The 14002-nt window shown below is 43.0% G+C and overlaps 1 protein-coding gene across 1 annotated transcript in view; it reads left to right on the top strand.

Annotated features, from left to right (window-relative positions):
• Window positions 1-14002, top strand: part of JAM2 (junctional adhesion molecule 2) — an 82777-nt gene that overhangs the window by 52523 nt on the left and 16252 nt on the right. The window contains exons 3-4 of the mRNA XM_018562778.1: window positions 497-613; window positions 1732-1881. Coding sequence (XP_018418280.1) covers window positions 497-613; window positions 1732-1881 — 267 coding nt within the window. The remainder of the gene's footprint in view (window positions 1-496; window positions 614-1731; window positions 1882-14002) is intronic.

The following is a 14002-nucleotide window of genomic DNA, read 5'->3' as shown; positions in this document are numbered from 1 at the left end:
GCTTTTTTTCAGCATGATGTTTTGATGTGTTGTACTCTGCTGTCGTAGATGCTATTTCAAAAATCTTGTATGGTTTTTAGCTGTTCCACCTTTAGGCATTAAGTCCCTCTCCTGAGGAAACCAGTAAAGGTGGAATGGATCAAGGCAAAGCCATTCGTCAGCATTCCAAAATTCCATCCCATTGAAATGTATGCATATCTTCCAGCGGTTTGGACTTTTATACACATTCAGTTGTAGAGGGTGGTTGTTGCTGACTTATGTGGGACTCTATTGCCTGCCTATAGGACACTTTTCATTTTCCATGTTTTTTAGCCGAGATTAATTTTAACAAGTGTGTAAATCAAACATTAAATGATAAATGTTATCTCTTAGCAGTGTTTCCAACTCGGGCGACTCACACCAAACCCCACTGTCTTTCTCTTTGGTTGTATTATTGCCTAGTAACTAGATTTTTATTAGCTAAAAATAATAATTATTATAATTATTTTTTTTACAGAGGCAATTCTCAGCTGTAGATATAAACTGGAAAAGGATCAGGATGTTAGGCTCGAGTGGAAAAAAATGGGTCCCAATGGAGAAGTCTCCTTTGTTTATTTTAAAAATGCTTTATCAGGTAAGGTTTAGCTTCCTCATACACTAGTAGCCAGAACGCCTTCCCATTGTATGAAAAAAAAGTGTATGGCAGTATATTGCATTGTGCACCTCTGCCATCCCACTGTAAGCTTCGTTCTGCTGACGTAGCATGTTGAGGCTATTGGTACGTCACGTATTGTCTTCTTAAAACTGGCATTTTTGTTTTGGCTACCAAAGGACCAGCACCAGGAATTTTTTAATTTTGGTGTGCAAATTTCAGTCACTTGTACACAAGTACATTTTCATGCCTAGTTGTACATTTTCATTTTTCATTCCTGGTTGTGTATTTGATAAATCTCTTTTGTTACCGTTATTTTAGGAAACACTCTCTCCCTCTCAAAAAAAACATTAAAAAAAATAAAACCTATTAAAAAATCACTAATTAAAGGATAAGTTTACTTTTACACAAAAGTTTTGTTTTATCTTGGAAAAATCCTCTTCACCCACCAAAACATGCACAGATTGATACTTTGAAGCTCAAACAGCTCAATATACAATGGAGTACATACAGTATATGAGAACTGGTTAACGTGCCAAAAGATTTTCATTTCTGTCCGTTCAGTCCTGAGATTTATACAGCTTTGCCACATACCACAGCCCTGTCTGGCAGGACACAAAACCTGATTCGTCTTTGCTGAAGTTCATTAACATTAAAAGGTCTGCTCCCCACCCCCAGCCTTTAATTGTGCATTGAAAGGAGAAGCACAGACTGAGTAACTCATCTCTTTGTTGCTCTGCTCTCTCCACCTATCAGCATCCCCCTTGCACTGCCCTTCTTTTAATGGGCTGCTCATCTTTATCCTGTTGTTTTTGGCTGCAGTTCTGTATGTAAATATATACAGTACATACATATACACATACACAATCAAATGGATGTACCGCACTCCATATATTTTATCGTGGGTGCTGACACCAAGAACCAGTTCACAATTCTCCAGTATATAGCAAAAAACAATGCAGGTGTTGCAGCACTCCATTCTTCATCTGTATGTACAGTATATGTAAATAGCCTGTAACATGTATATATGAGTCAGACTCCAAACTTTCTATGAGGTCCTGTTGTTATAACCCTAAGTATTGTCCTCATTCTCTTGGAAGGTGACTTACAGACACGAGCAGAGATGATGAGCTCCAGTATCAGGATTAAAAACCTGACAAGAGGAGACTCTGGGAAATATCGGTGTGAAGTCAGCGCTCCTCGAGACAACAAAAACTTCCATGAAATCATCATCACGTTAAACGTCTTAGGTGAGAGAAATCAGTGACAGATGACATGTTTCATCCCTCAAATTAACCTATGCTCAGACTTTATACACTTGAAAACAAGCTCCTGTTGACCTTTGTAGTTATAGGCATTGTGGAGAGATTCATTTTCAAAGTTTAAAACAGAGATATTGAAATTTTAGCTTTTTTTATGAGAACAGATCTTGGCGACCTGCTGGCCTTCTAATGCAAACACACACAGCGGGTGTTTCTACGCTGTTAGAAATGGACTGAAATAAACTTAATAGTCTTTGCTTTAAACTGAGAATGAATTACTTCACAGTACAAGCTGCTAGAGAGGTCAGTGTGGGCTTGCTTTGAAGCCTTTTTTACTGCTAGAGTGCGGTGATGAATTTTCTTTTCTGATTTGCCAATGTGGCCCCTGGGAATTTTTCATTGAAGCTTGTAGTGAGCAGTATACATATCTCCTTCAATAAAACATGGAAATACCCTTATAGGAAGTGTATAGACTTTCCAATTTCTTTATATATGCTTGAACGAGATTAGACAGCTGTATATAATCTTCTCGATGTGTCCTATTGTTTTAATAACCTTGTGTGCATGTGTAGTTGGTAATTATATATACTATATAGATGGGGCATTCATATTTGGTTAGAACAAACACATCTCTACTTCCTGCTCTGTAGTGCTCCCCACTGGTTATGCTTTACTACTCCTCTTTGTAATGCCTTGATGCCTTGTGTCATTTAGGTAATTGAAAACAATGCGCTCCCTGTGTGGCTGAAATCTTATTTTGACAGTTGTGAACACCTTGCCTCCAATGCTCAGAAGCCCTTTAAGGGGTCCTTAATGCCAGGAGTCAGAGGCGGGCTTCCTGACATGTCACATGGTCAGTAACCCATCCCACCGGCTCCTGATTGTAAACGGTGGGCGCAAGCGAGATCTTGGTCTCTGTGCTGGGAGTGTGCCAGTGAGCACACTCTCAGCGCAGGAGAGTAAAGCTAGTTGAAGCATGTATGTGGTGACTCGGAATTAAGGCTCACCCACATGCTGCCGCATATATCTATTACAATGGCAGGAACAGGTTAAGAAGGGTGGAAGGTGATTGGAAATTGAGCTTTTACTCCCTAGTGGTTAACCTGCAGTATATATATCCTGCTCCTTCGATTTTTTTCCTTGACCCCATTAAAGCGGACCTTTACCCCCTTTGGCTAAAAATCACATCAGCATACAGCTCTGCATGCTGATATGAAATCATCTTAGATTCATTAGATAAACAAACATATTTTACTTTTACTTACAATTTCTGTTTTTCCACTTCCTGGTCCCTTTTGGCAAAAGTGATGCCCAAGCATTGCATCCTGGGAAAGTTACATCAGGAGAGTATTGCAGGGAAATCTCATCTGTAATCTCAGGGAAAGCCATTTTCCTCCCCTGAGATGATCTGCATGGTCACATGTCCTAGTCACTTCCAGGAAGTAAGGGGAGATGGATTCATCTGCCCTTAATGTCCGCTGTCAGAAGACTGGGGAGGAAAAGAGAAATAAGGTATGCAAAGAATAAAAATTTGGCAATTATCTAGAAGTATGTGTTTGTAGATTGACATTACTAAACATTTCTAAAGGTGCCTCTGTTGTTATTTTGAAGATATGGGTAAAGTTCCTCTTTAATGATTAGAAAGTCGAGGGAACATTCCGAAAACGAATTCTAGTGGTGTATGGCCAGCTTTAGTTTTCCTTCGTTCAGCCCCATGGGGCTGAATAAGAAAAAAAACTCTTGATCCCCCTATCCACACGAATGGCATGTATGGAGTAATCCCCTCTGCCAGGCAGGTGTGCCGCTGTCAGAATACCTCAACAGTGACTGCAGCTGATTGGCTTGCAGTCACTGTTTGGCTGAGATGTTTCCTACTGGCTCCTTTGACAAAAGTCAATTGAAAAATTGGCCTTTGTCTCAAGGGGAGGTGGAGAGAGTGCAGCCCCGTGGATCCACACCCTGGAGGAATGTGAGCTGAGTCAGCAGCAGCTGAAATTCAACCAGTGTATGGCCAGCTTAGGTTGTCTAGGGGTTAAAAAAGGGAAGATGAGAGGGGACAAAGAGGAAAAGAAAAAAGGAAATGGGGCATTAGAAAGAAAGGGACGGGTATAGGGTAGGAGGGGTGTTGTGTAAGAGGGAAGTATAGATCCATTTTAAGCTGTAAGAGGAACGACATCTAGTGGTGAAGGAGATATATACTTTTCTATTTTAGCAAAGGCTGGCCTTATTATTAAAAGCACCGGGCAGAATTATTCTTAACCCTTGCAGTGGCTTTACCCCCGCACTACAAAGGTTAAAGGAGATCTATGAGGTGACTGATTATATAGATATAGCCGACCTGTGACAAAGAAGCTGTCATGGGTCGGCTCTACTGATCGGGAAGTGAGCAGAAACATGCCGTCGATCCGCTCACTTCCCGATCGTCTCCCTGCAGTGAGCGGTGACTGTCAGTGGAGGAACGGATGGGGGGAAGGGCGGGCACAGCTGCCTCTAGATAGGCAGAGCCAGCTGTCACTCACACATGTCCCGGCAGCGGCACTCTCAGTATATCCCGGGTACTGAGCTTTGGGTCACGGGAGGAGGTTAGTATATGTCCTCCCGTGACCCTAAAGAGAACTATGGGGAAAAACACTTACCCCATAGTTCTCTTTTAAGTGCTCGTTTTCGTCTAGGGATGAAAATAAAAAAGTTGTACTCACCTGAACCTTAACAGCCAGCCAGCTGCGAGGTTCAGATGAATATAACTTTTTTTTATTTTCCTCCCTAGACAAAAATGAGCACTTAACCCTTCCAGTGCGGGATAGCCTCACTGCAAAGAGCTAAAAATAATTCTTCTCAGAGTTCTTCTTAAAGATATAAACACTGCACCAGGAAATGGGTTTTAAGCATCTTTTTGAGCGTTTACCAGAAATTGATAGACTTACAATTTTAAAGCTGATTCTGCACAGAGGAAGAGATTCCAGCTCTTGTGATCACCTCCCTGCTTCCTGCTGGTGTGTGTTGTGGCTGCACTAAGAGTAACCCGCTGTGCTGAAATTCCAGAGAGCGGGAGGAGAGTACCATAGTAACACAGTCTATAAAGTCACCATTAAGGAGGTCTGTACAAGCAGCATTTACAGTGTATGCAGACTTCTGAATGGTAACCTCACAAGATATGAACTGTGCTGGCCATTTCAAGATTTTCTGACGTGGTTTTCATGGTGTTCCTATCACTTCTGATACTTTGTATGACAAAGAACCTTGAATTACAATTCATCATTCTAATGTAACTTCTAATTACAATTGCAGCCTATTTGTATCTTTTCTCCCTGTCATGATCCCACTTATTTCCGGAAGAAGAATTTTGATACTTAGGAGTCAATTCATGAAAATGTGCATAGCTTATTCATCGGGCGAAACTACATGTACATTCCTTCTGTGCGAGTTAACCAGCTGTCATGAAAATGGGGCATCTCGATGTAAGATCGAATGCTCTTATATAGGTATTTTCATGCAGAATAGAGTGAATGGAGGAAAAGCGCATTATGGCCACTAGATTGTGCTGAGGATCATAGGAAATAAATACATGTTAGTAAGGGGATAGGAGGAGTAAGGAGACATTCAAGTTAGTCTTAACAAGCCGAAGGGGCTCTAAAACAAGCCCTTCCTGATCTCTGTAGTTGTAGTCACTGTGGCGAAATTTATCAAAGTTTACAGCAGGAACGCTGAAGTCGGCTTTCACAGCTCAGCTTCCCCTCCTTCCCCCTACATCGTGACCAGTGACATACATAGTCTCCCGGGACTCTGTTTACAATTGTAAAGCCGGCTGTCCTGCGGGCTCGGGACCAGCATGTCCGGTGTAGGCGGGAACCTGGGGAGGGGAGCGTCAAACTTTCATTCACCGATCTCCTCCCTGCTCTATGGGACTGGGAGCGATACACATTACATCACTTCCAGTCCCTGAGCTGTCATTGCTCGGCTCCTGAAGCCCAGCAATAAGCTATTGAAGTGAGATCTGCACTCCAAAAGCTTATTTGGAGTGTAAAGGTGACACTAGGGGTCTTTTGGACCCCCAGTATCACCATAGAGAGGACCTGTCATCACCAATATACTACCATATTGTGGTCGTGTAATCCCCCTTATGTGATAGCAATTAAAGTAAAGTAAAAAAAAGAAAAACAGTTTTAAAAAATAATATGAAATAAAATAAATGTAAAAAATAATAACGTTTTTTTTAAAGTCCCCCGCGAGTGCGCGTGTATTTACGTAAACACACGTCGGATGCGCCTACGTACAAAAACGACGAACATGCTACACATGTTGGGTATCGTCGTTTGCGCCAAAGTGAGAGCAATAATGCTAGGGCCAATATTTTCACGTACCTGATGAAAATAGGTACAGTGATGTGATGTGACGTACAGTGATGACCTATAGGGGCTTTTAAATGGTTGTCTGTGGACTTTTTGGGGTACTGAATTTTGTCGTCGTTTCACAGATGCACACAATTTTTTACTCTGGGCATATTGGGAATCTATTTACTTGCCGTAACCTCATCTTTTATATTTTACAAAACAATGGGTATTATATTGTGTTTTGGGGCACTAAATGTAACTTAAGTGTATTTGTTACTACATTTTTGGGTTTAATAAAGAGTTGCGCTAATTTCGTCTTGGCTTTCAGAAAATATATAATGCTTGGGGGTTTGAAGTAATTTTCAGGCCTTAAATGTGGATTATAACGTGTGCAAAAAACTAAAACGAAAGGCCTTGGCAGCCAAAGGGTCCTTATGGGGTTAAAAGTTAGAAGGCTGCTGAGGGGTAGTTGAGCTGCTGAGTCACTACTGGGAGGGGGAAGCAGGCTGAGATGAGCTGCTAAGAAAAAAACTTTAATAACTTTGGTACTTCTGCTGTGAACTTTGAGCAGTAATTGCTCCACAGTTACAGTAGCTACATAGGTCAGTGAGGGTTTGTTTTAAAGCTCGTGTACTGTTTGTTGAGAATATTTTCATACTTGAATGTCAGTAGCCTGGCCACAGGTTTACTTGAAAGCTGAACACAGGACACAATAGTTTATTATCTTGTGACTCCCCAGCAGCACAGGCATGTCTCTACCCTGAGTTCTTTTTCCCATTCAGCATGATCACAGTCTGGGATGAAAAGGGGGAAAGCAGGGGAAACGACTGTGCTGCGGGTGTCAGCGGCAGCTATACCTCCAGGGGAAGCTTACAAGTGATTTTATTTGCTTATCAGAGAAGAAAAATAAAGGAAGGCCACAATGCATAGGTTAGTAAAGAATATTAAATAAAGGTGAAAAATGTTGTGCCTGGAGTTCAGCGTTAAAGAAATAAGGATAGAACTAAATAGCTGTTGTAATTCTCTATATTTAGAATTTAATAGATGCTGCCCATTTTTACACTGTGCTCACAGCATGTGTATGGTTGTTAACACAGTTGAATAGCTAAAGCATATGACCTGAAAGCTGCTATTTTAGTGATAGCTGCCCTTAAACCAGCTCAGAGACTGCTACAAGCCCCATCATATGGAGACAAGGCATGCACGTGGACCCAGCTTAGGCTGGAGTGTAGCTGAATCATGTTGTATACTGCAAACTCAGTAACATGTAGGAGATTTATCTGGTGACAAGTCCAAACAGCTAAAAAAATATGTTTATTTTATCCTGCACTTTTAAAAATGAATTGCATTTGGACTCTTTCTGTCTGATTAAGTGGAAATGTATCATCTGCGGGCTGTACATGCCTGGCTGCAGCATTTCCAAGACAAATCACTCAGAATCTGATTTGTTTATATTTCTCTCATTGGCCGGTTTCCATTTTGTTTTCTATCCAGGAAAAATATCTGTTTTCAACAAAGTGTAAAAAATGGACATTCGAATCTATTGATGCTTTGTTCAGATTCAGCATAATGCTGTGTTTTATTCAGCTACATGGATATGGTGAATGAGGGGATACGTAACACTGGGAGAGCTTGTTTGGACAGTTAAAGGATGCTTGAAGAGTCAGAACAGCCATTCTAAGGGAGGAGACTGATTGGAGACAGGCAGGGGCGGATTAAGAGCATCATGGTCCTGGTGCTGAGGATTATGGTGGGCCTTTTTATGGAAATGACGACAGTCACAGGGGCCCCCTTTTTCTCCTGTCTCCACATCTATGGGCTGTGATTTGTAGTCTCTCTACAGCTTGGAGTCAGTGTTGGAGCGCCAAGGCCCGGTTGCAGCTGCGAACCTGGTAGATCTGCCACTGACTCCAAGCTGTAGAGAGACTAGAAATATTAGCAATACATTGTACAGCAACGCAGTATACCATTAATTATAGAGAACAACAAATCCCAGTAATACATTACACAGATATTCAGAATATCACCAGCTATAGAGGACTACAAATCCCAGCAATAAATTATACAGCAATGTAGAATATTACCACAAACTATAGAGGACTACAAATCCCAGTAATGCATTACAGAGCAATGCAGAACACCACCAGCTGTAAAGGACTACAAATCCCAGCAATACATTGTAAAACACTGCAGAATAATATAATTAGCTATAAAGGACTACAAATCCCAGCAATACTTTATACAGCAATGCAGACTAATATGAAGCTACATGCTCTGTGTTGCTCCGGGTTCACGGCCTGATGTCTCCAGGGTCTCAGGAGAGCTGTGTGGGGTTTAGGGGGGCTCTCAGGAGACTGTTCAGGTTTTTAGGTGGCCAGTGCGGCTCTATGAGGGCCAGTGCAGGCTCTCAGGTGGTCAGTGCGGGCTCTCAGGTGGTCAGTGCAGGCTCCCAGACGGTCAGTGCGGACTCTCAGGCGGAGCGAGGGCTCCAGGTGGTCAGTGCGAGCTCTCGACTGCAGCCGCAGCAGATGCGGCTCTCTGCTCAGGCACATATGCTTGGCCTTTCAGCTTGGCCTGGCCTCGATCCGGATCAGCACGGCCCGGCCGGCAGCTGCGATACGGGACAGCTCGGCCCGGCCACGACTCTGTGTCGGCTCGGTTTGGCCGGGCCTATTTGCAGGGGCGGGCGTGGAGCAGGAGCTCCATCCGCCCCTATGTTATTCCGGCCCTGGAGACAGGTAGGTCCTACCCACAAATAGGAGAGTTTCCAATCATTCAGGGCTCCTGTGTGCTCCATGGGCAATATGAGTGCAGACACACGTTGTTCACGTGTCCAGGCCTGTGTGGCCTAAACTGATGTCTGAAAGTAAAAGGGAATTGTGGAGAGATAAAGGCAGTCCCTTCTGAACAGAGCTTTGTTTTTTTAGCTAAGCACCCAGCCATCTGTGTGTGAACAGACTAGAGGTCCCGGCTGGAGACTGAGAAAACCAATTAAACAAGAGGCTGAGACTGCGGCAGGAGGAAACAGACAAGGCTGTGTAACAAATGTTTGCCTACTAGTACTACATTTAGGGGATTTCAGCAAACATTAAACTTAACATAATGATCTGGTATTAGGGTGGGTTATGTCTCTGAGTTGGCTTATAACACATATGGCAAGGCACTTGCAGGATTGTGGACATGTGGCACCTAGGTTTCTCCCATACATATCCCAAAGAACTACAGGGTTTAAGGTAGAGAATGCAAACCATATGTTTTCTCAGAATCTTTTATAAGTTCTGTCCTGGGCCCCTGAGCCCAGAGACCTTGTAGAGCTTTGTGTTGGATAAAACCTCAATTTCTAGGTCCACTTCTTACCTGGTAGCCAGACCTCATTATTAGACATCTGTCCACAGGTCTTTAAAAAATGTCAGCTCTCTCTCTTTCTGCTGTGGGAGCCTGCTGCTGGGTGAAAAGACTGAGTGCTGGCAGAACACAGAGTTCCGTTTTAGCGGACGTCATTGTGGTGGATCGGTGGGAATCTGATGTAAATGGACATGTCTTTTTACAACTGACTCCCCATAGACCAACATGGTCCATTAATTTAATTTTTTTCCTTCATCGTAAGATGGAAAAAAAAAAAACTTAAGGGACATGGATATCACAAGAGTGACATCCGTTCCCTACTGCTCCAATCGGCAGGGCATTCCCTGCTGATTGGAACTGACAACGCCCATGTATAAGGAGCCTAAAGGTAAAAATTATCTGTTTGACATAATATGTACTTCGGTTGACCTGGAAGTTATATGTTTTTCTTAACAAAGCTGGAGTTTCATATTAATAGACAGAATCAATAAATAATTTGAATTGCCTGCAACCTTTACATTCATGGAGAGAAGGGGCGGTAGCAGAAGATCCCATAGCGACCCAGGCGGCCCGCACGGCATCTGGCCGGGCCCCACTGTGCCCCAGGCCCCATAGCGACCACCTGGGTCGCTATGGTGATTGTTACGCCACTGATGGAGAGGTGTTAGGGATCATGTATAAAAGCTGAAGAAAACAGAAGTGTGTTACCGTTAGCAAACGTCGTTTTCCAAAATATTATTAGAGCAAAATCACAATTTATCCCTCAGATGGAGATAATTTCTGCCCCTCTGCCTGAAGGATGGTTTTATATAAAACACACCTCTCCGATGTGCTGGAGTGAGGTTAGCATGCATAATGATAGCCAAACTGCATTTACAGGAAATGAAGTGCGCATTGTGACATTTCCGCCCCCACAAGTCTCTGAACTGTGCTGAGCACACTGTTGGCATATTGCGCTAGTATTATACATAAACATGCTTCTTAAGTTTATTTGTCCGAGGGCCATTTTACACCAAGCCAGCTTCCTGCTAATTGTCTAACAATACACTTAAAACTAAGAATCTGCCTTTTGTGTGAGTGACTCATCCAGGAGATATCACGAAAAAAATACTACTTCATTAAATAATGGAAATGTTGGCACTTACTCCACAGAGGAAATCACCTCTCTTTCTTGCTTAGGAAGAAAAATACATGACAGTTTGCAGAACATAATGTAATATTTTAAAATAATGCAAGGGAGTGCAGATTTAAAACTGAACTCCAGCCACATACAAAAATGAAATGTGATGCAGCACTTGCCTCCTATAGAAGACGTGTCATAGTCTTTCTTGTGCCAGCAATTCCTGTAGCCTTTAATCTTCATTTTATTGCAGCCTTGGAGCACAATCATGAAGCTGACTTCCTGTAATTGAGTCTGCTCTCCTCAGCCAGCTCCCTGTAAGCAGGGTGACAGGTCCCCTCAACACCTCCTCTATAGGTTTTTGAACTGCTGATGTCACCATATCCGCACAGGCCACATTGTGTGTGCAATTTAGTCTGAATCCTCAAGCCTCACCTTGACAGCAGTACAGACTGCACAGGGGTAGGAGGTAGGCGTGGCCATACAGTGGGGAAGCTCAGTCAGTACAGTAATGAGGAGGTATTTTGCATCTCCCGACCTGTAAATAATACTGTAGCTTGATGCACTGAGGCTAAGAACACAGTTTTTTAGATAACAGACATACCAACCTGCCAAAACTAATTTCAGGGTGGTGCCTTCTCCCCCATTCACCATTCGCCACGGCGGATAGGAGGTAATTAGCAGATGGCAGAGGAGCTAATGCTTCCCCTGCTATCTGCTGTTTTTGTTTTTTGTATTCTGACTATTTAGAATAACAAAAAAAAACAGATAGCAGGGGAAAGAATAGCTAGACTGCTATTGACCATTTCAAATTGCAATAGCCAATAGCAGGCTGGCTGTTGCACCCTGCCCACTGCTGCTGTCTACCAGCAGAGAAGGACCTGAAGGAGAATTAAAAAAAACAATGCTTCCCCTGCTATCTGCTGTTTTTTTTTCTTAATATTCTGACAGCGGCCACCAGGAAGTGACTTAGACCAGCCGGGGGAGTAGAACCACCAGGTATCCCGGAAAGGTTTACTCTGCTAGATAGAGTTAGAAAATGTTTCTCTTGCGGGTGTCAGGGAGCCGCTATCTTATAGCTAGAGACTCCCGGAACATCTGGGAGAGCTGGGTTGTCTAAGATACACAGGGAGAAGAGTAATGTGTGTGGATTTCTGTTCTTTAACTGTGGTGTCCTTCCAGTGTTGGTGTTGTCCCTGGGAATACGAGGGAATTGTCTGCTCCCTTGTCAGCCAACAGACTCAGAGCTCGATAAGCTATTCTTTTTTTATGACAGAATGCACTAAACCATTAACATAGTGAACCCATGTTGAAGAATCCTGTAAATTCTCAACTTGGGGTTTGTTGCAGGAACGTCTGAGTTTCTGTACCCTATAACGAATATATGGTACAATGTAGCTCAGATATTAGCCACAGATCTGCGCCTGGTCTGACCAGGCTCAGACTTGTATATCGGGCTGACTGACTCCCTCTGATGAGCGTCTGTACAGACACCTACCAGAGGGAGACTGAACAATGAGAAGCTGCCTCCTCCCTGCCTTTGCCTAGTTCAGCAGAGGGGGTGGAACAGCTATCAGGTTCCCTGTGTCCAGGGGGACACACATGTGAGGGATCGGGCAGCTCTGTGCCTGCTCTTCTCTCTTCCCTCAGTGATCACATCCTGATCTTGGGGGAGAAAGAGAAACAAAAGTGATATAGTGAGCTGCTATAACTCCATGTAGCACTGCACATTGACAGCACGCCAGATGTGCACTGACACTGTACAATATGCACCTAATAAACAGAAGTCCCTCTATATACATGGCACAGTGCTAGGCACTGTGCCATGTATAGTGTATTTGACCCAAAGTCTGAAAATGACGTAGGGTGCCCCAGTGGATCCCTACACCCATCCCAGAGGCTGCAGGAATTTTTCATAGAAATAGAAAGAATAACTAAATCCAGGGACAAGATAAGACATTGAATGATGGTATATATGGGAATAGGGGGATTTAAGAGTAATGACAGCTGCTGTCTGGAATTGAGCTTTGAAGTGTTTTAAACCTAATTGCCTAATTGAATAAAATTATGTTGTTTACAGAGCTTAATAGCTAAAGCTTAAATTATACACAGAACTGAATGAGTCAAAGCAGTGACTCGCCCCCCTCCCTCCTTTTTCTTTAAGCCTTTGCATGGAGTAAAGAGGAGTGAAGGAAAGGTGGGTTGTGCTGCCAAGGAAGGGTATGAATACATTGATCTTGTTGCTTTGGCCTGCATGGTCAAAGCACAGGTTAATTTAAAAAGTAAATCATAACCTTAACTGAATGATGTCTAGCTTCATAAATGACAATAAAAATAAAATACCAGTATCCCCATTGGAGGATTTCCTCTAATTTCTTGTACCGGAGACAACATTTTGGATGTCCCATCAATCTCTTTTTCAGTGACAGTGATCATGAGTACAAATAATGGGGTGAATCTCCACAATGTGGACACATAGCATTAGAAATGTGACAGAGGGTCTTTCCTATCCCCAATCTATGCAAAACTAAAAGAAAAAGAAATGCATAGAGAACCATTTTAAAATGAGGGCTTTTTTTTCTGGTTTCACCAGGTGTTTAAAAGAGCTACTAAACCTGCTTGGACTGGCAGAAATAATAGCCTCAAAATACCTTTATTGTTTTAATGTAACATATTTTTTATGCTGTAGATCTTGCCGGCAGATTTGTTTCTATTTACTGTAGTGGACTTCCTTTAGCCAAATTTCCTTTTAAAGTGAAATTGCACAACAGCTTTTGTCTACTCGTGGGGCAAAAAAAAAAGAAACAGCGCAGAGTTCCCCTCCCAATTTATACCAGACATCTAGGGGTCTGATAGGAATGTTAGGAGGGGCCCCCGATGTAAAAACAAATGTGGGGTTCCCCTACATATTCATACCAGACCCTATTGTTCAATTAAGGGATTTTTTCAAGGTATGGTGTGTTTATTTACTTTTTACTTTACTCTTGGGTGAATGAGTAGGGGTAACAACTACCTCTTACTCATTCACAAGAGGGGGCGGCATTTGGGTAAAAGGGGGTGCCCAGATGCAAAATGAGCCCCCCTGCCCGCAGACCTCTATAACCACCAGGGCAGGGTTGTGGGGAAGGGGCCCTTGTCCCCATCGCCATGGAAAAAGCACCCTCCCAATGCCGAGGACATGTGACCTGGTATGGTGCAGGGAAGGGGTGGCACTCAGTCATCCCTGCCCTGCTAGGCTACTGCCTGGATTAAGGGTCTGGTTGGGAATTTTAGTGGGGGCTCCACAGTTTTTATTTTTTGGAGGGGGGGGGGG

Source organism: Nanorana parkeri, unplaced genomic scaffold (assembly GCF_000935625.1).
Source record: "Nanorana parkeri isolate BGI_ZX_2015 unplaced genomic scaffold, ASM93562v1 scaffold599, whole genome shotgun sequence".
Taxonomy (NCBI): Eukaryota; Metazoa; Chordata; class Amphibia; order Anura; family Dicroglossidae; genus Nanorana; species Nanorana parkeri.
Note: the sequence above shows the minus strand (reverse complement) of the source record. Positions and strands in the feature narration are given on the sequence as shown.